Source organism: Mus caroli, unplaced genomic scaffold, assembly GCF_978045245.1.
Source record: "Mus caroli unplaced genomic scaffold, Mus_caroli_1 scaffold_9, whole genome shotgun sequence".
Lineage (NCBI taxonomy): Eukaryota > Metazoa > Chordata > Mammalia > Rodentia > Muridae > Mus > Mus caroli.
The window spans coordinates 68,773,504-68,795,872 of NW_028227264.1; the positions used below are offsets into that span (position 1 = coordinate 68,773,504).

The 22,369-nt window shown below is 44.2% G+C and overlaps 1 protein-coding gene across 4 annotated transcripts in view; it reads left to right on the top strand.

The window, feature by feature from the left end:
• The window catches only part of Fam13c (family with sequence similarity 13 member C), a 111,023-nt gene that overhangs the window by 31,994 nt on the left and 56,660 nt on the right, over positions 1–22,369 (top strand). For all 4 annotated transcript variants that reach the window (XM_021174614.3, XM_021174609.3, XM_021174611.3 and 1 more), the window contains one exon: positions 4,269–4,387. In XM_021174614.3, the coding sequence (XP_021030273.1) occupies positions 4,269–4,387 (119 nt within the window). The remainder of the gene's footprint in view (positions 1–4,268; positions 4,388–22,369) is intronic.

Sequence of the window (22,369 nt, forward strand, 5' to 3'; positions counted from 1 at the left end):
CCAGCGTTGGGTGGGGGTGGGGGTGAGGGGCTCACCAGGCTTTTGAGCCTTTCCTGAAGATCTATAAGCAGGTAATGGTTGCTTGGGAGTAGGGGCTCATGAGACCCTGCCCCTCCATAAGGATTTATCATTAGGGACAATTTGCTACTGGGGAGGGGCTCATTAGCCTCTTATCAAGTTTCTCTATGGATAGTTTAATGATTCCTCTGCAAAGGGGCTCATAAACTCCCCCAGAATTTGTAATCAGCTAATGGATTACTAATGGAGGGGTTCATGAAGCCCCTGTCAGAGTTACTATTGCTACAGTGAGACTATTGTTACAGCATGACCAAAAGCAACACGGGGAGAAAAGGGCTAATTTCACTCACAGGTCCATATTACAGTTTATCATCAAAGGAAGTCAGGACAAGAACTCACACAGGGCAGGTACCCTGGAGGCAGGAGCTGATGCAGAGGCCATGGAGGGGTGCTGCTTACTGGCTTGCTTCCCATGGTTTTCTCCGTCTGCTTTCTTATAGAACCCAGGGCCACCAGCCCAGGGATGGTACCACCCACAATGAGCTAAGCGTTTCCGAATTGGTTATTAATTGGGGAAAAAAAATGCCTTGCAGCTGGATTTCATGGAGGCATTTCTTCAAGGGAGGCTCTTTCCTCTCTCATGACACTGGCTCACATTAAGTTGACAAACAAGACTAATGCAGCCCCCTTATGCTTATATTTTTTGGATGTTTGATATCCCATTTGTGGAACTATTTGGGAAGGATTGGGAGGTCTGGCCTTATTGAAGGAGGTGTGTTTCTGGGGGATGGGCTTTGAGGTTTCAAAAGCCCATGTTAGGCCCAGTTTGTTTACCCTCCCCTACTTTGTTGCAACTTGTTGATCAGATGTACGCTTTCATCCACTGCTTTACATCTGCCACCATCCTCTCTGCGATGATGATAATGGATTGTCTTGGTTAGAGTTTTACTGCTGTGAAGAGACACCATGACAGAAGCAACTCTTGGAAGGACAATGTTTCATTGGGGCTGGCTTACAGGTTCAGAGGTTCAGTCCGTTATCCTCAAGGTGGGAGCATGGCAGCATCCAGGCAGGCATAGTGTGGGAGGAGCTCAGAGTTCTACATCTTCATCTGAAGGCTGCTAGGAGAAGACTGGCTTCTAGGCAGCTAGGATGAGGGTCTTAAAGCCCACACCCATAGTGACACACTTACTCCAACAGGGCCACACCTCTTAATAGTGAGACTCCCTGGGCCAAGCATATGTAAACCATCACATGAATTAACCCTCCAAAACTATGGAAGTCTTCAATTAAGTGCCTCCTTTTATAAATTGTCATGGTCATGGTGTCTCTTCACAGCAACAGAACCGTAACTTTCATAAAAGACAACATTTAATTGGGGCTGGCTTACAGTTTCAGAGGTTCAGTCCATTATCATCATGGCAGGAAGCATGGCAGCACACTAGGGGAGTGGAGAATTTTACATCTTGATCAGAGGACCACCAGAAGGAGACTTGTCTTCTGCAGGCAGCAAGGAGACTTGATTCCACACTGGGCAGAGCCTGAGCACAGAAGACCTCTAAGTCCTGCCTACACAGCAATTCACTTCCTTGAACCTCCTCCACACCTCCTCCAATAAGGTCACACTTCCTAATAGTGATATTCCCTGTGACCAAAGCATTCAGACACATGAATCTATGGGGCCAAACCTATTCAAACCACCACAATCACCTAGTATTTGACAGAGAGAACTCTTCATGAATGGAAAACTTTATGGTGGATCATGGTTTTATTAGCATTTTTCCACCCACCTTCTCTCACGAAGGTGGACAGAGCACCATGGCAGCGGGACCTTCACAGCAGTAGATACTAGAGCTAGAGGATGGTTTGCACTTCTTAGCAGACAGGAGAACAGAAGATGCAACCAGGAAGTGGCCAGGAATAATACACTCTCAAAGACTCCCAGCCACCTATCTCTGTCAGCAAAATTCAACATCCTGAATGGCCCATGCCTGCCTCCTGGAATAGCGCCACCAGCTGGACATCAAGAGCCCAACGCAAGAGTCCACAAGGAATGTTTCACATCCGCTCCATAATGACGCCATTCCAAGCGCCTCTTAGGGCAAGAGGCAGGAAGGTGTAAGTTCCTGGAAAGAGGCAGCCAGACTGGAAGTAGTTCTTTGTCAAAATACCCAAGGGAACTAATTCTTGCTTCCCACTCTATTTCCTCTGAGATGTTCACTGAAGACTTTTTCTTACAATTCTCTCCCCACTTCAGAGTCCCTGTTCAGTCGTCGTATGGGGCAGAGACGGAAAACAAGTATGGAAGCCACATACGATCGATGAGTCTCATCCTCTACCACCAGCAGGCCAGCTGTTAGTGTCTTTCAGGGCAGCTGAGCCCGCACGGGTGGCGAATGGATTGATGGCGAGACCAACTCTGGATCTGGATTAGGGAGGTTAGGACTAAAGTATGGGCTCTGTAGCTCAGCCAAGTAACACGGAGTGGTCCAGTTTTGTTTTTTTTTTTTTTTTGAGTTAAGCACTGAATTGACTTTATGGTCTCTCTTAATGAAAACCACTTTAAATAATATAGTTTTTCTTAGCTTAATATGAAATTATATAATTTCAGTGATTTGAGGCCTGTTAAATTGCAAGCTGTATTTGTTACTAGTTTAGTAGGTGAACAGAAATGTCTACTGTCAAGGGAACAGTCTTGAAAATGTATAAATGTCAGGTATATATTTCAAAGTCCTTTTGAATTCACCTTTTGCATAAAAGGCCATCGTCCTAGCTTGGGTAGGTCGGTCTCTCTCTCTCTCTCTCTCTCTCTCTCTCTCTCTCTCTCTCTCGGCAGGGTTAGTTGTAGTATGAATGTTTTTGTATTATTCACTGCGGCTCAGCCCTCAGAAGGGTTTTTACATCAGTGGCAATGACACCATGGGCACTGGGAATTGGGGTCTGTGTGGATGCTGGTAAACTGATGGGCATAGTTACATAGGTACCAGTGGAGAGAGATCAGGCAGACATGGGACTGGAGTACATGGGACAAGTGTGCCTTAGTGTTCAGACTCGCTTTAAGTTATTTCTTCATACAGAAAGAACATTTTTTTCTGTTATAGAAAATTTGGGAAATCTATATGGAACCCTAAATGTAGCAAAAATGACATCTTCACAGAGAATTATTAAGATTTTAGTTTAGCTCCTCCCAACCTGTTTGTGTCTGTGAGTATTCAGACATTATTTTCCATAAGAATGAATATCTTGTAAGTGTTGATATGTTAAATTTATAGCTATTATTATGAGGTATTCTATAATGTTCTTTAAAAAACTATTTCATTTGGGCTCAGCAGTTAAAAGCACTTGTTGCTTTTTTAGAGGCTCTGGGCTTGGTTCTTAGCATCCACATGGTGATTCACAATCATCTGTAATTCTCTTAGGGGGTTGAAAGAACAAACCAACAAAGTAGCCAAAGTCTGACTACAATGGTCTGTCCATGACTGCATTTTTTTAAAGATTTATTTATTTTATGTATATGAGTACACTGTAGCTATCTTCACATACACCAGAAGAGGGCATTGGATCCCATTACAGATGGTTGTGAGCCACCATGTTGTTGCTAGGAATTGAACTCAGGCCCTCTGGAAGAGCAGTCAGTGCTCTTAACCAATGAGCCAGCTCTCCAACCCAACCATCTGTAGTTTTGGTGCTGGGCATCCAATACCTCTTCTGGCCTCTCTCTGGATACCCAGCCACCATGCACCTGATGCACATGCATACCTACCTGTAGGCGAAGGACTCACAAAACACAGGAATCTCTAAGTAAGCATGTTTTAACTATTTAACACTCCATGCCTCTGTGTATGTGTGCACTCTGGAGTGCAGCTGCCTTTAGAACCTAGAATGGTGGGGTCCCTCTGGGCCTGGAGTTATAGACAGTCGTGAGCTGCAAGTATGGGTGCTGGGAATCGAACTCACATCTTCTGCAAGAAGAGTACAAACTCTTAACTGTTGAGCCATCTCTCTTGTCCCTACTATATAATTTGTAATGCCTAAAAAATCTTTTATTTTTGGAAGTGGTATGCCTACCCCCTCTATAATCTCAGATCATCAATTGAGTGGGAGAAAAAAAAATACCTATTACATTTGGTCATTGAAATGTCTCCTTGCCTCTTGCCCTGAACTGAGCCCAGCCCAGAGGTAGTGCCATGGAAATGACTGCCTCAGACAGCTTATCTGTAGGATGACTCCTTTTTTTTTTTGTCTTGTAGGAGACAGAGCATGTGGGACCCAGCCAGTCAGAGTGCCAGGGCAGAGCGGGAACACCGGCTCATGAGAGTCCACAAAGCAGCATCTTCAGGTGCCAAGAAACGGTGCGACTTCAACCAAGGTGAGTGAGCCTTTGATCAGAAGCTACACATCACCTCTAGTTTGCTTCCTAGATGTGCTGACCTGTATGCTTGCCCATCAGCATGTGAGTCAAGGATTCCTGACTTTGTTGGCTTTCCTCACAGTCAGAGAAACTACTTAAAGGGGCCTTGAAGGGAAGAAGCCCATTGCATTAAAGAGAGAGGCTCAGGGCCTTCCTCATCTTCTGTTTGAAGATCGCAAGTTCCGACATTCATTCACCCTATTCCCGAGGATAGGGTGGTAGGTCTGTTTGTGGAGGAGAATTTGTGTAGCCCATTGTTTTATGGCTGAGAAAATTCAGTGCTTATTAGTGATCTCTGTTGATACCGACGTTTAATGATGGTGGTCGAATCCACACCATGCCAGTTGCTTTTGACTGAGATCACATTAGGTCTGTATGGGCTCATAGATCAGTTGCATGGAGGACCTGAGCCTGAGAGATGCTAAGTAAGTTCCCTTAGCCTGGTCCGGCACAAATAAAGAACTGAGCTGGAGTGAGCACCTCCAGTGCGTGATCCTGGCAGGACAGGTGTAGTGTCTGTGTCGACCTACGTGTTGTCGAGTGACCTCAGTCCAGAAGCATCCCAGGACTGGCTTCAGTCCCACTAGACCTCCTTGGAGAGAGCTCTGAATCCAGAGCCAGGATATGGGTGGAAAGCTGCCTGCAGAAGGTTGGCATGACCCTCTGACAGGACCTTGGCATGGCAGCTGTCTATGGAAAGTCTCTTCTGGAAATAAACAGAAGGAAGGATTCAATGGCTTGTTCTGTGAGCCGTCTTGTAGCACCCTGCTCTTAGATCATAGTAGCCCTCACTCAGGGGACAGGGAGTGCTTTGCCTCTGAGCGTGACCTTTAGGAATTTGTTTTTGAAGGCAGTGCGGTCTGAGTCATAAAGAGAACACAGCCTGGGCCCAACATACTAAATTTAGGAGCATAGAACCCTGAAAGGGATGGTCCACTCTTTGAAGTGGAGTCATGGCCGCCATTTGACTCTGCTGTGGTTGGAGTGGGGAATTTCTCCCATAGGTTTATATGTTTGAACCCTTGTTACCTCTAGGAAGGTGGGTCACTAAGGGGAGGTCTTAAGACTTTAGAGCCTGTACCCCACCCGTCTGTCTTCTCTGTGCTTTCTGACTGCACATGCGACACAACGACCAGTCTCAAGTTCTTGTCACCATGCTTTTCCCACCATGATGACCTTTGTCCCTTAAACAGTGACCCAAAGTAAGCCTTCCTGCTGCATTTTGCTTCTTGCAGGGATACACCCTCCTTCTGGGTCATTGCCTATTTTATAGATTGACCTCAGGAACTCACTGTTGTACGCTATGTTATTTCCTCACCGATGAGGAGTCTGTCCCTCCTGTTTGAGGCTTTATTCTAACAGACCTCTTTTCATCTGGGCTTGACTCTGTTGCGCAGTGACCAGCTCGCCTGTTCTCCCACCCCAACAGCCTGATGAAGGCTGTTCTCAGCCAGAATAAGGTCAGCCCATTCCCATGCATATTTCAGAAGAGCACGGAACAAACAAAAAAGCCAACCAATCTCAAAGCTAAAGCATGCATGCTTGTGTATGGAACATGGGGTGTGGTCCTTTGGGTGTGGGCGTTTAGCAGAGGCTAATGGGGAAATGGCATTAGCCAGCTAAGCTTCTCCAGTTCAACAAACTGAAAACCGTGTTATGTCGTATGTGTGGTTGGGATGCTAACTGGGAATTTTACTGTGGTCAGAAAAAAGGCTGAGGGTGTTTGGTAATCATTTGCGCATGACCTGCTAAGAAAAAGTATGGACCTGGATGGTTCCAGGAGAGACCAGATAGAGCAGGAGTTCTGAATTATTGGGGTTGGTGAGTTGTGCTTTAATCGGACTCTCAAAGGTGATGATTGAAAAAAAAAAAAAAAACCCATGATATGGGCTGGAGAGGTGGACCAGTGGTTAAGACCATTGACTACTCTTCCAGAGGTCTTGAGTTCAATTCCCAGCAACCACATGGTGGCTCACAACTATCTGTAGTAAGATCCGATGCCCTCTTCTGGTGTGTCTGAAGACAGTGTACTCATATACATGAAATAAATAAACTAAATCTTTTTTTAAAAGATATATACCTGTGTATATGTATATAAGACTTTGGAAAGTTCCTAGACTATTAACTGTGAGGAAAACCAGGCGTTGAGTCACCAGTAAGCTTTCCTTATTCAATGAGCCTGCTGCAGTCCTCAGTGCCTTCTGGTTAGCAATTCTCCAGAGATCCCTGCCATCCATCCTCCAAGCCTATGTGCTTGACTTTCTCCTTTCCACAGGATTTAGCTTTCTGAGCTCATAGCATTCCAGAATATTCTGTGCGCTGTGCTGCTGTCAGCAATCACAGGGTCTTGTGCTAAGTCACAGGTCATGAGTGATGTCATGCCAGTTAAGATTAGTCCTGTTGGGTTTCCCAGCTAGATTAGGCTGGCAGCATTCAACTATGGAGTCGCTGATCACAACCATCGTGTTATTACCCAGCGACAGTCTCAGGGAACTTTTTAAAACCTCAACATATTACTGGAATCATGTAATGGGATGACCAGGTGAGATGAGATCTCTGGGTGAACATATCTTTGAGTCCAGTATCTCACATTCATCACAATAGGCCCTGTTGTATCAGCCCAACACCTGGCTAGGCTCAGGCATATGTGCATCCTCCTCCTCCTCCTGCTCCTCCTCTTCCTCTTCTTCTTCCTTCTCTTCCTTCTTCTTCCTTCTCCTCCTCCTCCCTCCCTCCTCTTTCTTCTCCTTCTCCTCCTTATTCCTCCTCCTTCCTTCCTCTTCCTCTTTTCCCTCCCGTCTTCTTCCTCCCTCTTCTCATCTTTCCCCTCTTCTTCCTCCCCCTTCTTCCTCCTCCTCTTCACATTTAAAAGGCGATTTTTATTTTTTAAAAGATTACCAACTTTTTGGTAAGTATAAAAAATAATTAACTGGGTCTCATTGTGACATTGTTATTTATGCAAATCACTGTAATGAGACTTTGTCACATTTTCTCCTCTAAATGCCACCCCTGCCAAACCCCAGTGTGCCTTCCTCATGGTAACAGCCCCCTCTGGTTTTGTGTGTATGTGTGCGTTTAAATAACAGAAAATGTGATAGTTGTCTGTCTGTCTTTCTCCCTCCCTCCCTTCCTTCCTTCCTTCCTTCCTTCCTTCCTTCCTTCCTTCCTTCCTTCCTTCCTTGTCATAGCACTTGAGGAAAAGGGGACCTCACCTGAGGAATGGCTTCCATTGGAATCACCTATGAGCATGCCCATGAGGGCATTTTCTTGACTGCTAATTGATGTGGGAGTGCCCAGGCCATCATGGGCCATCCTAAGGCAGGTGGATCCAGGCTGTATAAGACAGGTAACTGAGCTAGCCAGCAAGCAGTGTTTCACCAAGGGCTCTGCTTCAGTTCCTGCCTCCAGGCTCCTGCTTTGGGTACCTGCCTTGGCTTCCCTTGATGATGGAATATGGAAGCCAAATAAGTAAGCAAACCCTTTCCTCCCACATTGCTTTAGGTCATGGTGTTAAGACAGTAACAAAAAGCAACAGGGCATCCAGTATCCTCTCTTGTTCTCCCTTTAAATCCCTTCTCTCTCCCAATAGTTCCCTCAACTTTGACGCCATATTCCTTTTTATTTTTTTTTTAAGATTTATTAATTTTATGTATATGAGTACACCATTGCTCTTTTCAGACACACCACTAGAGGGCATCAGGTCCCATTACAGATAGTTGTTAGCCACCATGTGGTTGCTGGGAATTGAACTCAGGACCTCTGGAAGAACAGTCAGTGCTCTTAACTGTTGAGCCATCTCTCCAACTTCCAACGCCATATTCCTTAGATGTATGCATGTCTGTATTTAAATCAAGACTCTATGTATGAGAGAAAACATCATTATTGTCTGAATCTGGCTTATCTTACCTGACTAGATCTCCAGGTTCATGTGTTTTTCTGAAGGTGACATAATGATGTTGAAAGTGATATTTTCTTTATCATTCATCCATGGACATTTAAACCAGTCCTGTTTCCTAGCTATTGAAAACAGTGCAGCAATAGTTACGAAAGTGCAAGTACATCTGTAGGGTGTTGACTTTTTTTTAGTCTTTTGGGTATCTGTCCAGGAGTGGTATGACATGTTGCTTGTATTTGAGGTTTGTGAGGAACCTCTTCTGTGATGTCTGTAGTGTCTGCACTGCTCTGCGTCACAGCTACTCGTGTCTCGTGTGTGTCTCCCCACATCCTCGTCAGCATTTGCTGTCACTTGGTTTACTCTTGTATGTGTGTTGTGTGTGAGGTACAACGAATGTGTGCACGGGGGTCCCGAAGAAGCTGGAAGCGAGCCGTGGACCCTCTGGAGCTGAAATTAAAGAAGTAGTTGGGAGCTCCTTCTCAGAGGTGCAGGTAGCCAAACTTGGGTCCTCTGCAAGTGTGAGCCGACACTGTTAACCACTGAGCCGAGTCTCCAGCCTGAATCATTGGTTTCCTTGATTGGGGTGAGTTGAATCCCAATGTAGCATTAATTTGCTGGCTAAGAGTTATTGGGGATTGGTACCAATACTTTGAATTAATCCCCCCTCCTGCAAAATCGGGACTCTGAGTGTCTAAACCCTGAAGGTCCTTGTCCCCAATTGGTTTTTGATCAATCTATAAAGAGCCAACAGCCAGTGGCTGGGCAGGTAGGCAGAGGTAGAACCTTTAGATTTGCATGGGCTAGGAACTGGGAGAAAGGAAGGAGAGAGAGAATCTCCATGACTCGGGGAAGAAGGATGGGACATAAGAGCTGCAGGAGTGAAAGCCAACCAGTCATGTAAGAATTCAGCTAAGTGGCCACTGGCAGTATCCCTGATTGGGCCTGGGGTAGCATGGAAAGTTTTAGGTATCTCAGGAGTACTAGAGGGGTGTGTTTGCTAGCAGGGGAAGGTTTAGGAGTGCCCAGCCTTTGAGATACTCATGGCATGTCAAAAAGTTAACTGACGTGTGTCTGTGTGTCTGTGTTTCTGTGTGTCTGTGTGTCTGTGTGTCTGTGTTTCTGTGTGTCTGTGTGTCTGTGTGTCTGTGTGTCTGTGTGTCTGTGTCTGTGTGTGTGTGCCATTTGAGAGTCCAGATGACTCCTGGGCAGGCGAGCACATGCAACCCACAGGGAGCCAAATTAGTGTAGCCAAACTTGCAGCTACAAAGGATGTTAACCAGTTTTTGTATGGTTATTGACCATTTGTGTTCTCTTAAGAACTGCCTCCCTTCATTTCCCCATTTATTGGTGAAGTTATTTGGGTTTTTTGTATTTAATTTTTATCTCTTCATTTATTCCAGATATTAATACTTCATCATATGTATAGCTTGTGATGCTCTCCTCTTATTCTGCAGGTTTTCTTTTCTTTTTGGCGATTGTTTTCTTTGCTGGATGGAAGGTTCTTAATTTCATGTGATTCCCATAATTCAGTCATAATCTCGAGTTATCAGAATGTCCTCACCTAGGCTTATATCTTGAAGTGTTTTCCTGGATAGTTTCAGAGTTGCAGGTCTTAGATTAAGGTCTTTAATTTTTAATTTTTGGTATAGAATAAGAAATAGGGTTTTGTTTCATTCCCTCACACGTGGATACCCAGCCTGTCTAGCACCACCTATTGAAGAGGCAGTGTTTTCTCCAATGTATGTCCTGACAGTGTTCTTGAAAAGTAGGTAGCCATAGACAAATGGGTTTAGTTCTGCATCTTTTACTCTTGTCTTCTACGTGTCTGGGTTTTTTTTTTTTTTTTTTTTTTTTTTGTGTGTGTGTGTGTGTGTGTGCTAATCCCTGTTTGTTGTGATTGTTACAAGGCCTCTGCAGGGTAATCTAATTTGATCTCCGCTGTTGTGATGGTAGCACCAATAGATTTCTGATGGAGACATATATAGACATATATAGTAACAGGATACTGCCAGACTCTGGTCTGGGTCAGAAATGCTTGAAGAAGTCAGAATGGAATCTCAAGAGGGTAAAGTGCTATGTTCTTGGTGTTGGGAGAACATTATAGTAGTGAGTGTCAAAGATCACTCTGTGACAAAGGCCTTGAAGGGGCCATTCATGTTTGGGGTAATTGTGAAGGGTAGTCCTTAGGGACTTTGTCAGTCCTTGTAGCTATGGGGAGTCCTGGAGCTGCTGGAGACAGGGGAGTAGATGCTATATCTGCATCTCAGATGCTGGAGACAGGGGAGTAGATGCTATATCTGCATCTCAGATGCTGGAGACAGGGGACTAGATGCTATATCTGCATCTCAGGTGCTTTATACCCACAGCCTGATGCTTGCATTGAAAAAATTTGGACATATCTTTTTTTTTTTTATGTCAGTGTGACAAATGATCACCATGATCACCAACTGTGGCCTAAAATAACACTCTTAGGTCTTTTAGGTTAAAGTGCGAAAAGCATGGCGTCCTGTCTGAATGCACAGAAGGTCCTATGATGGGCACAGGCAAAGGCTAAGGTTATGGACATCTTGGGTGGTTTAATTACACTGTACCTTTTCAGGAACGATTCCTAAAACATTTGTTGGGGGGAACTCTTTAAAACAAGTTTTGAAACTGTTATCTTGACCTCCTCTTCTTGTAAGACTCCCATGGCTGTCTGGAATGTTCTCCTAGCCACCTCAGGTTGTTTTAGCCTCCTCACTCCACTTGGCCTCCTGCCCATCTGCCCTTCCTGCCCCCATCCTACATCCCTCAGCAGTACAAATGCAGCGCCTATGTGGATGCGTAGTGAGGGGACACATTCGACTCCCACAGTGTTGTAAACGATTATGAGTCCGTATTGAAAAATCTAGAGTTTTCAGCTTGTGTTTGAAAACTTCCAAGAGTGGGGCTGTCTGGGGTATGCATACCTTGCTTTGCACTAAGATATAGTGATCAGGCAGAGTCTCCCTGCCCCTGCCCCCCATTTACTTATGCTGGCTACTTGGCATTTGATTAAGGATGCCTACTTCAATCCTCTTCCTGGCAACTGCTCATCTTGCGAGCTCCAGCTAACTCCTCATCTAGAACGTAGAGGCCAGCAGTGTTTTAAAGACCCTTTTCTAGTTGACAGTTTACATATTACCACGGCCTCTTGGTGCCTCTGAGTGCTTTTCAGATGTTTGGCTACTCTGGATGCTCCTCTGTGTCTGGTATTTAACGAGATCAGTACACCTAGAGAATTGCTTTTCCCGTCTCAGAACTAGAAAGCCCACCAGTGGCTTACCACAACCCAGAGAGGCTGTGGCTTCCTTCGGTTCTCACTCCCCTGGGTACCAGGGCCAAGACAAGAACTGTAAATCAGTTTAGAGCAACTGCATGAATATGCATCAGTTTAACTGAGTTTTGTTGCTAAAGCCTATGCCCTCAGCTATGAGGAAAGAGGGGGAATTTAGGAATCTCAGAGACTACTAATGAAGGTGGGGATTTCTTCCCCAGCTCAGTGAATTGACTTTGGAGAGTGATTAACTCACTTGTATTTAAAATACTGTATTAAAATTTATGACAAAATTAAGCCTTCAGTGTCATTAAAGACCTCCTCTGTATCAACAGGGGCTGTTTCTCAGCAGCGTTGGTGTTAATTAGGCCGGTGGCTAAACTGGAAGCTCACTGGCTTCTTTATCTGTGAGTCCCCAGTTTTCCAGGGAGCCGAGGACCCTGTGCAAGCATAATAGCCTTTGATGCTTTTCCTGTTTCTCTGTTTGTGATCCCTTAGATGAAAGGAAAGGCTGAAAGCTTTGTTGCATTTTGGAGAGAGGAAGTTTTCTTGGCAGCTACTTTCCCTTGGGGGGGGAATAAAGCCTTTTATCTTTTGTTTTGAGACAATGTGTGTGTGTGTGTGTGTGTGTGTGTGTGTCACTAGTTGTTTTTATTTAAAACATTTTTTTTAAATAGAAGTGAGCAGATTCCTAATGAGTTCCGCTTGAAGGAGAAAAGATGTTTAAGAGGGGAGCGGACAGAGCTTTCTAGCAATACAAAGGGAGCTATCCCCATGCGCATGTGTGGATTGTTCCAGGGCAGGTGCTCTGCGCATTCCCACGCCCACTTCCTCATTATTGAGCTACTTGGGTTCTGTTTGGTGTTTTGTGAGAAGGGCAGGGATGAAGTAGAAATAGCAAATAGCTTCTCTTCCTGATGTCGAGACTCCTTAGTCCACGCTTGGGTCATGAGCGGGTTCTCTGGGGTGTCTTTCCAACAGCAAGTCCCAATCCCAGTTCCTTCCTCCCCAATAGACACAGACCAACCTGTGAGATACAAGAACATTTGCATTAAGAAGGTCATGGTCTTACAGGTGACTTGCTCGTGCACTGACATTCTTGGTCTTTTTTATTCTGTTTCTTGGCTAATGAGAGCAGTCTCATTAGCCATAAGTATTCCCAAAATCACTCCATGGCTGAAGATGCCCTTGAACTTGTGATCCCCTTGCTTCCATCCCTCAGGTTCTCTTCTAATATAAAGAGTTGGTTCTTCCAATGAATGGTTAAGGCTCTTTTGGCTCTCATATTGAAAAAGCCCACTGCTTTAGCTGTGTAAAAGCTTAGACATAGATGGACATTAGTTTAAGAATACTGGTTCTCACTGACACAGATAAAAATATTTTCCTCCTCTTGTTATGGAGAACAGAGTTCCACACAAAGTCCTTGCACTGATTGAAGAAGACTTCGTGATCATTACGGGAAGGAAACCCTGTCGGTATTTTCTGCTTCCCATCTTCCTCCTCCTCCTCCTCCTCTAAGAAACCCACCCTTGGACATTTGATACATAGTTAGCACTTTTATCTAACATTGGTTTGGTACAAGGCAAAGGGACATTTATTAACATTGACAGTAATAATAGTAATAGTAATTGAAATAATAATAATAATAGCAATGTTGGAAAGTGTAGAAATTCATCCAAATGTTAGTCTTGTAATCTTTCCACTTATATAGAACCACTGTTGTAATGTTCACTTAGGCCTCATTGCTACTGTTTCAGTGTTGATGTGAAAAAGAATTGTGTGTGAAAGAGAATTCCTGCTGGAATGATACTTGATTCCAGTTCAGACCAGTCTCAGAGTAGACAGGACCACCAAGAACACTTTCGGAGCACAGAATACTTAAATGTATCCACGCGTTTGTTCAAGGTGAGAGAGCACCAAGTAGGCTGATAATTACCACAAGATGAGTTTGCTTCTGTCTAAAAGGAACAGGCTTAATTTCCAGAACTAAGCATTCGAACATCCAATTCCCAGAAGGAACATGTTTGATAAGCTTAGGGATCATTGTTAGACGCATTTCCTGGAGATAGAACATGCTGTCCTTGATGTCTGAATGTTTTAGAAACCTTGGTGGTTTAACGTGGGGTAGAGTCAGGAACAAAAGAGACAGAGGTGTGTATGAGCTGAACGTCAGCTGAGGACTCAGACAGCGGGTTTAAGGGCTGTGGTCAAGGCCACTTGGAGACCAGGAAGGTTACTTCCCATCTTCTCAGTGATGCAATGACTTCTCTTGTCAACAACGCTGTCTCTTTTCAAGATGTACACCACATACTATGTATGCACTATACACTATACACAACAACACACAAAGATCCCTTTCGTCTCCTCTCTGTATTTTTTTCTTCTGTTCATAACCTGTGTAGGATTAGAGTTTTGAAGGACTAAGTGTGTGTGTGTGTTTTACACACATTGCTGAGTGATTTGTTCTACTTAATTTTGTAGTTGCACATTTTATAGTAGACTCTGAACCACATTTACTCTTAAAGACTTGTTTTAAAATGTGTGTGTGTGTGTGTGTGTGTGTGTGAGAGAGAGAGAGAGAGAGAGAGAGAGAGAGAGAGAGAGAGAGAGAAGAGAAGAGAGAGAGAGAGAGAAGAGAGAAGAGAGGGGGGGCTGTTTATGTCACGTGTGTGGGTACTTGCAGAGGACAGAAGAAGGTTCTAGATCCCCTAGAACTGAAGTTACAGGAGCTTGACATGGGTTGTAGGACCCAAACAATTCAGGTCATCTACAAAAGCAATACATGCTTCTAACCAGTGAGCTATCTCTTCAGCCTCTAGAATAGAATGAATGAATAAATGAATGAGTGAACTTATTGATTTTAGTTTTTCAAAACAGGGTTTCTCTGTGTAGCCCTGGCTGTCCTGGAACTACCTCTGCAGACCAGATTGGGCTCAGAGTCACTGAGATTCAGCTGCCTCTGTCTGAGTGCTGGGATTGAAGCTGTGTGCCACCACTGCCCTGCTTAGAAAGGAAGTTTTCATGGTCATGGTGGTCATTATGATTTAGTTTAGCTGGGAATAGAAATATTAAACATGGCTTTTATATGAGGTCAGATGATGTTTAAAATCAATCTGTGGCCCAGTCACCTGTTGCTCTAAGTGATTTACTTTTGTGGGTAAAGTTTTTTTTTTCCCCTCTTGCTGAGCAAAATTGCATTTCTGGAGAAGCCCAATAGCGCAGAGAGAGTTATGAACAAGCACCCAGTCCCCTGCAGGTGCCAGGAACAAAGGAAATTCCAAGGTCCTTTCACGTGGGTGGGGTCGGGGGGAGAAAGGCTGAGAAGAAGAATCAGGAGTAACCTAAATGTCAGAGGCTTCTTAGACTGCACCCTGACATTAGACAACAAGCTTGCTCACACATTGAATAAACCTGGACCCACGGCAAAGAGCTCCCTGGGAAAGACCTTGAGCTATGAAAGGAGGGACTTTGGCAGTAGAAGAGCCCTGAGTGTTAATTCTAGCTCTGCTTCTTTTTTGGGTGGATTTCTTAACAAGGGAATGACGAGGTCTATGGCCCAGGGTTACTGTTGTTAAGGGTTAAATGAGGGATCTTGCCTAGGGCTATGCACAGATGCTGGCTTCCAGCAGGTACTTTACTCACAATACTGGTGGTTCACTGGTGATCATGTCCTTGCCCTCCTTCCCACTCCACAAGACTTGATCTACCTTCTTCCCACAGTCCCTCTTCTCACTAACGCGTCTCTTCTCCCCTTCATTTAATTCCACCCCTACCTCAGAGCCTTGTTCTTCACCACCCCAACTTTCCATGCAGTTTTCCCCTCTTTTTTTGAACATAAATTTCCACATTTAGAAGGATGTTCTGTGGAGCCAGCCACCTGGTTGACCTCAAGAGTTCTTTGGTGTGTCGCTTCAAACAGCATCCAAGCTGTTAATCCCACTAGTTGAGAATGAGACCACTACTGCAATTTCAAGGCAAATTTGAAGCAAGCTTTAGTTAAATACTGGACAGACTGATGGGCTCTCTGGTCAAGTCCATCTCTGGGTTTCTGGAGAATGGCTCCAAGTCATGTTTTGCATGGGCTTAAAAAGGCAAAACCAATGATTCGTAGTATTTCCCATCATGTCCAATCGGGGCAAGCATGCATCCTGAGGTACTCCTTGTTCACACACCTCCTGCCCAAATGTGGTCAAGCACATCTGGGCAGGCTCTGGTGATTTGGATCCTTCTTTGCTCAAGTTATGATGAGGTTATGTTTCAAAGACATTTGCATAGAGTATACATGGCAAAGGTAGCCCTTGGCGGCTATGGTGGCTGTTGGAGAATCAACGTCAAGGAATGTGGTCCTTCCATGTGTAGTTTCTGTCTGTCTTGCTGATCTTGTTAGTGTATAGCCAATTATCTCCAGAGTGTCAATGTCCAAATGGTTGTTTCTTGGCAACATTAGCATCTGTGAGAAGAAGATGAGTTGATGTGCTTTGAAAACTCAGGTGGTTTGAAGAAGGACAGGTGGTCTGTAGCTGGCTAGTTTTACTGTCAAGTTGACGAAACCTGGAATCACCTGTTGTATTAGTCAGAGTTTCTCTAGAGTCACAGAAATTATGGAATGCCTCTCTATATTGAGGGAATTTATGGTGATGAGTTACAGTCTGTAGTCCAACTAACCCAACGATGGTCAGCTGTGAATGGGAAGTCTAAGAATCTAATAGTTGCTCAGTCCCATGAGGCTAGTTGTTTCAGCTGGTCTTCTGCAGAAGTAGGTTCCAACAGATGTGCTGGCAAGTAAGTGCAAGCAGGCAAAGAAGAGTGAGCCTTCCTTCTTCCAAGGTCCTTATGTAGGTCTCCAGCGAAAGGTGTAGCCCAGATTAAAGGTTTGTGCCACCATGCCTGGATCTGGGACTTGATTGTCTCAGGTTGTCCTTGAACTCAGAGATCTCCTTGCCTCAGTCTCCTGGGATTAAAAGCATGTACTACCTTGCCTGGGCCTAAGCTTTTCATGGCCACTGTGCCTCAAGATCTCCATGCCAAGATCTAGGTCAGAAGCTTGTGTCTTCCAGCTTCAAGATCTGGATCACAGGTGAGCCCTCCAATTCTGGATTGTAGTTCATTTCAGATGTAGTCAAGTTGATCACCAGGAATAACTATGACACCCTGCAAAGACAGCTTCCCTAGATTAGGGTGGCACATGAGTATGTTGGTGGGAATTGTCTTCATTGGCAGAAAGACTCACCCTGTTCATGAACGGGCCCATTTCATGGGCTGGGCACTGCACCGTACAAGCACACAGAAAGCTAGCCAAGCATAAGCAAGCTGGCAGCGCGGATGCATTTAGGAATTGTAAGCCCAATAAACTCTCTTCTTTTTCTACCATAGGTTGCTTCTGGGCAGAGTATTTTTATCACACTAACAGAAATGAATCTTGAAACAGGATCTGATGGTAGATTATGAGACTGGCTTCCTGAATTGAACTAGGGACAAATGGTTTGGCTCTGGAGCTAGAAAAGGATCATGCTTGGTTCATGGAGTTCTGGCATGTCAGGGATAGGGGGGTGACCCTTGGGGTGCCACATTTGGAGATCAGCGCTAAGGACTTTTCATTGGTGCTTGTATTACTATAAAAGTACCAGTGACTTTTCTATTGCTGTGATAAGATATCATGACCGATGCAACTTATAGAAGAAATAGTTTATTATGGGCTTATGGTTTCAGAAGTTTTGAGTCCATGATGGGAGAGTGGAGGCAGCAGGTAGTAGGCAGCTGGAGCAGTTGCTGAATGTTCACACCTTGAACTGTAAGGAGGCAGAGAGAACACTGAGACTAGATCTTCTGAAACTTCAAAGACTGTCCCTAGTGATACAAGTCCTCCAGCAAAGCCACACCTCCTAATCCTTTCCAAACAGTGTGGCAATTAGAGACCATCTATTCAAACATAAATGCTGCTTTAAATATTAACTTCCAGAGGGAAGAAACTGATGGATCCCCATGAGACCACATGGCATAGAAAAGGAGATTGGCTTCAGAAAATGTGGGTGCTAGGGATGGAACACAGTGGGTAGCTGCAGTCAGTATAGTCTTTGGTGGCTTGGTTTTAGGAGAACCAGGAGTCTGAAGAAAGAAGAGAATTAAGCATTAGTTTTGTGATGACTTCAAACAAGAGTCTGGTGTGCCTTGTCAGATTTGAGGGAGACAAAGTTGCAGGGAGACTGGGACTATGCCTCTGATTCTCCAATCACTTCACCCTTCTCTCTCAGTCTGACCCTAAGCCAAGTACCGTTTATCATGAAGTAAGTAGGCCCATATGAACGGGACAAGAAAGGCTGAGTGAACCCCACATTCAGAGGTTGCTTTCTGCCACATCCATGTCTATTTACCCTCTTTCCTTCTGCTAGTCCAGAGGCTGGCCTATAGGTCTAGGATCACTGTTCTCCTAGCATCTGGGTAGTGGTATGGTCCTGGCTGTGTTCTCTGTAGTATCACACCAACATGAAGGTACACTTAGCCCTAGGAAGCTGAGATGTCTTGAGTTTGAAGTTTTGCCAAATGACTTTAGGAAAAGTGTTTCCTTCTACAGTAATGTGTTCCCTGGGAGGCCAGGGCAGCAACAGAGAGAGAGAGAGAGAGAGAGAGAGAGAGAGAGAGAGAGAGAGAGATTGATTGATTGATTCTGCATTGGTCACCTCCTAAACTATTGCCTGTGGGCTTTTAGAATAATATTTTTCCAATTAGGAATCCCCCCAAATTGTTTGGTTATTACTCTATATCTCTAAATATTTTGATTTAGGAGGTCTGAATTAAGTCATGTCTATCTCTGATTATTGGTGTTTGTTTGTTTGTTTGTTGTTATTTGGGACAAGGTTGTTCTATGTAGCCTTAACGGTCCTAGAACTCGCTCTGTAGACCAGGCTGGCCTTGAACTCACAGGGATCCACCTGTTTCTACCTCCTAAGTTACTGGAACTAAAATTGTATGCTACCATAGCCTGCTAGTAGATATAGACCCTAACCTCCACGAGTATAAGGTAGGAGGTGGGGTCTGAGTCCTTAGTTACTGTGAGTGTGTTATTGGGGATAAGCAATTCTGGGCTTACCTAATGACATCTTTGTCCTCTCAATAGGAATTTGTTGACCTGGACAAGTGGATGTATGAATTACTAGTCAGTTGATGAGCATCTCTTGACTTCTAATTTTTCGATGTGTGAGTTTCAGTCTGTGGTAATTTCTAACTCAGTGGCTTTAAAGTTAAAACCTGTGCTCTTTGATCTTCTTTATTTGGCTCAGAAGTTTATAAAGAACCAAGAAGAGGGCCTAGAGAAATGGCTCAGCAGTTAAGAATGTTAGCTGCTCTTGGAGAAGACCCAAGTTGAGGTTCTGGTTCCTATGTTGGGCAGCTCACAACAGCTCTAGGGGATATGATGCCTTTTGGCTTCTGTGGGCACCTGCATTCATGCCCACATACCCTGAAACAGAATATATATAATTAAAAATAGGTGTATTTAAAACAAAGAACCAGTAAGAGATTGTCTTTGGTGTGTACTAGACAACACAGAGAGAGGCCCTTTATAATGCCAGTGCCAAGGGTGGTGGCTGTTTCTAATACAATACTACTGGAGTTTACTGGCATCTCGTCTGTGTCTACGTGTAGAGCTATTGTGTGATGTGAAGAATGTTTTGTTCAGGGTTACCCTCTTGGGATATACCTTTTGTTTTCAGAAAGAGTTTCAGGAAATGACAGCAATCCCACCAGCCAGTAGCCATTCGGCTATACATTCCTGCATCCTAATATCGAGTGCTGCATCCTAATATTGAGGAATATTGTAAATATTGTGATGACATTTGTGGTCAGCTTTATTTAGCCCTAAGGCCCAATTTGCTGTGAAGCACTCTGAATACAGTTAGGTGCTTATCTTACACTCTTTCTGACAAGGTTCTCTGAATTACAGGTTAGCTGTCTAACTAGTCTTAGGCACCAACTGGCTAATCAGCCTTCTCAAGGAAGAAACATACTTATGGGAGTGAGAGTCTTTGCAACCTGCAGGCTTTGCTGGCATGCCTCAGGGAGAGAAGGGAGCACGGGCCTTGCACACTTAATAATTGATCAGAATTGGCAACTATTCAGGAGTCTGAGATAAATACTTTATTATCAAATATATACATACATATAAATACAAATATATATATATATATATACATACATACATACAAATATATATACTCATATACAAATATACAAACACACACTCATACACACACACATCATACTGGCTGTTGGGCTAGGGAGAAATAAACAGCTTAGAGGACTCTGGGTTAGATCTGTCAGCCATTAGCTAGATGCATGCTTTTAATTGAAGCAAGACAGTTCCATTAACTAAGTGAATTATAGTTAAAATGTTGATATAAAATTAAAATCCTATATCCTGTGCTGGGATTGGCTGCAGAGATAAATGTTGAGCAAAATTCATGGTTCCTGTCCCACAGAGCTTGCCATCAAAAGTGACTTTTAAATAATTATAAAGATATGGAATTGTGAATTGAGTAGTTCCCTATGCAACAGGTCCCCTTAAAAAGAAGACATATTTGGGAGGTACATGGTTTCTAAAGGAAAAATGAGTTAATTCAGAAATGGATTGGGAAGGAAGAACTAGGTGGGCACAAGGACATTTTGGTGGTTTGAATATGCTTGGCCCAGTGAGTGGTACTCTTAGGAGGTGTGGCCTTGTTGGAGTAGGTATGGTCTTGTTGGAGGAAGTGTGTCACGGTGGATGTGGGCTCCTCCTCCTAGTTGCCAGGAAGCCAGTCTTCTAATGGCTTTTGGAACAAGATTTAGAACTCTTAGCTCCTCCTTACATGCCTTGAAGATACTGGACTGAACTTCGGAACCTGTGTGCCAGCCTCAATTAAATGTTGTCCTTTAAAAGACTTGCCTTGGTCATGGTGTCTGTTCACAGCAGTAAAACCCTAAGATAGGCATCATGCCTGAAGGCATGAGCTTGGAAGGAGTGTAGTGCTTGGGAGGAACTGGAAGGATGCCCTTTTAACTACAGCACAGATGGGCGTGGCCTGAGAAGACAATAAAGAGGTGGGTCAACACTAAATCCTTCAGACCTCATAAGACATTTTCAGAATTGTAGAGTGAGTGTCTCTCTGGGAACTCATGGTTACATGGGTTGTCCTTCACTCCTCCTGCCCAGGTTGTCTAACTCATTCCAGAGCTGCTGGTGAATCCTTAGATTTTCTCAGAATGGTATGCGTTGAGTGCAGTGGGCAGAGGGTAGTGAGTGGCCAGATCTTTTGTGGGAAATGCTCTGGGAAAGGAGGAATAGAGAGACCAGAAGGAAACCTTTGTTATTTCAGCAAAAAGATAATAGCAGCTTTGCTCAAGATGGTGGAGAGGGGTGTGGAGAGGAGGGGACAGATAAACAAGTCATTTGAGGTAAGAAGTTGAAATCCTGGTAACATATTGGCAAGGGAGAGATGAACAGTTTAGGGGACGCTGGGATAGCTTCTCTCAGCCACTGGCTAGCTGGAAGCTTTTCATTGAAGCAGGACTGTTCCATCAACTAATTAAATTATAGTTAAAATGCTGATGTAAAAAAAAAATCAAACCTTGAGCTAAAATACAGTGTTTCTTTCACAAATTATCACATCCTGTGGTCTGAAGTTGTTCTGGGGCCAAGAAAAATATTTGAATGCTTAGTTGGTTTTGTTGTTTTGAATTCCTAAACACCTCCCCAGAGAGGCCCACTACAGGATGGCCCTGCAGCCCGACTCTGCAAACACTTCAGGAATCCAGCAAAAAGGGCATGCCAATTTTTAAAGCTGCCTTTCAATGGGCTGTCCACAAGCTCAGAGGCATAGATCCAGGGGAGAAGCCATTTTAGCATCAGTACACAATTACCGTTGGTATTTCTCTATTGACGTGTTCATTTTAAGCATCCGTATTTTTACTTACTGTATCGTGTTGATTTTGGCACTGATGGTGGAGGTATGACAGTGGTGACACTTTAGTCGTATAAGAGTGGTGGCATTGCTCAGGGTAACGTTGGAAGTGTTGCTTGTGGTGGTAGTGATGTTACCGGGTGGTGTTGGTGGATGTATTGCTTGTGTTGGAGGCATTGCTTATGTGATATTAGGGGTATTGCTCATAGATATTGGAGGTATTGCTTGTGTAACATTAGAGGTATTGCTTGTGGTGATGTTGAGGTGTTGCCCATGATGATGTTGGAGGTGATGTCGGAGGTATTCTCGTGGTAATGGTACTGGTGCTGCTGGTGGTGCTGCTGGTGGAGGTATGGCTTGTGATGCTGTTAGTGGTAATGGTATCTATTATGGTAATGCTGCTGATGGAGGTGAAGATGCTAATGGTGGTGTTGGTGGCAGATGCTGGCAGTGGTGGTGGTGCTTGTGCCAGCCATTGTTGCAACCAGAATGATGGTATCTGTGATGAACAAGGCAACAGTATTGAGGGCCACTGTTGGGCTCTGGAGAGTACATGCTGCATGCCTTCTTGCTTACCTAGGCCTTGGCTAGGAACCAAAGTTGTGATGGATTGACAGATTGTTCTGAATTGCTCATCTCTGCCTTCCAGAGATGTGGGTTTGGTGGAGACATGTAGCTGTTTGCATGCTGCTGTGGGTGGAGGGAAGGCAGTAGAACTGAAGGGAGAATTTCAGTGTGGTGTGAATATTGTGTATAAGACAATTTCTTGGCAGGATTGACCATGGTTGAAGCAATGTCTTAAGGGTGTGGGGGAG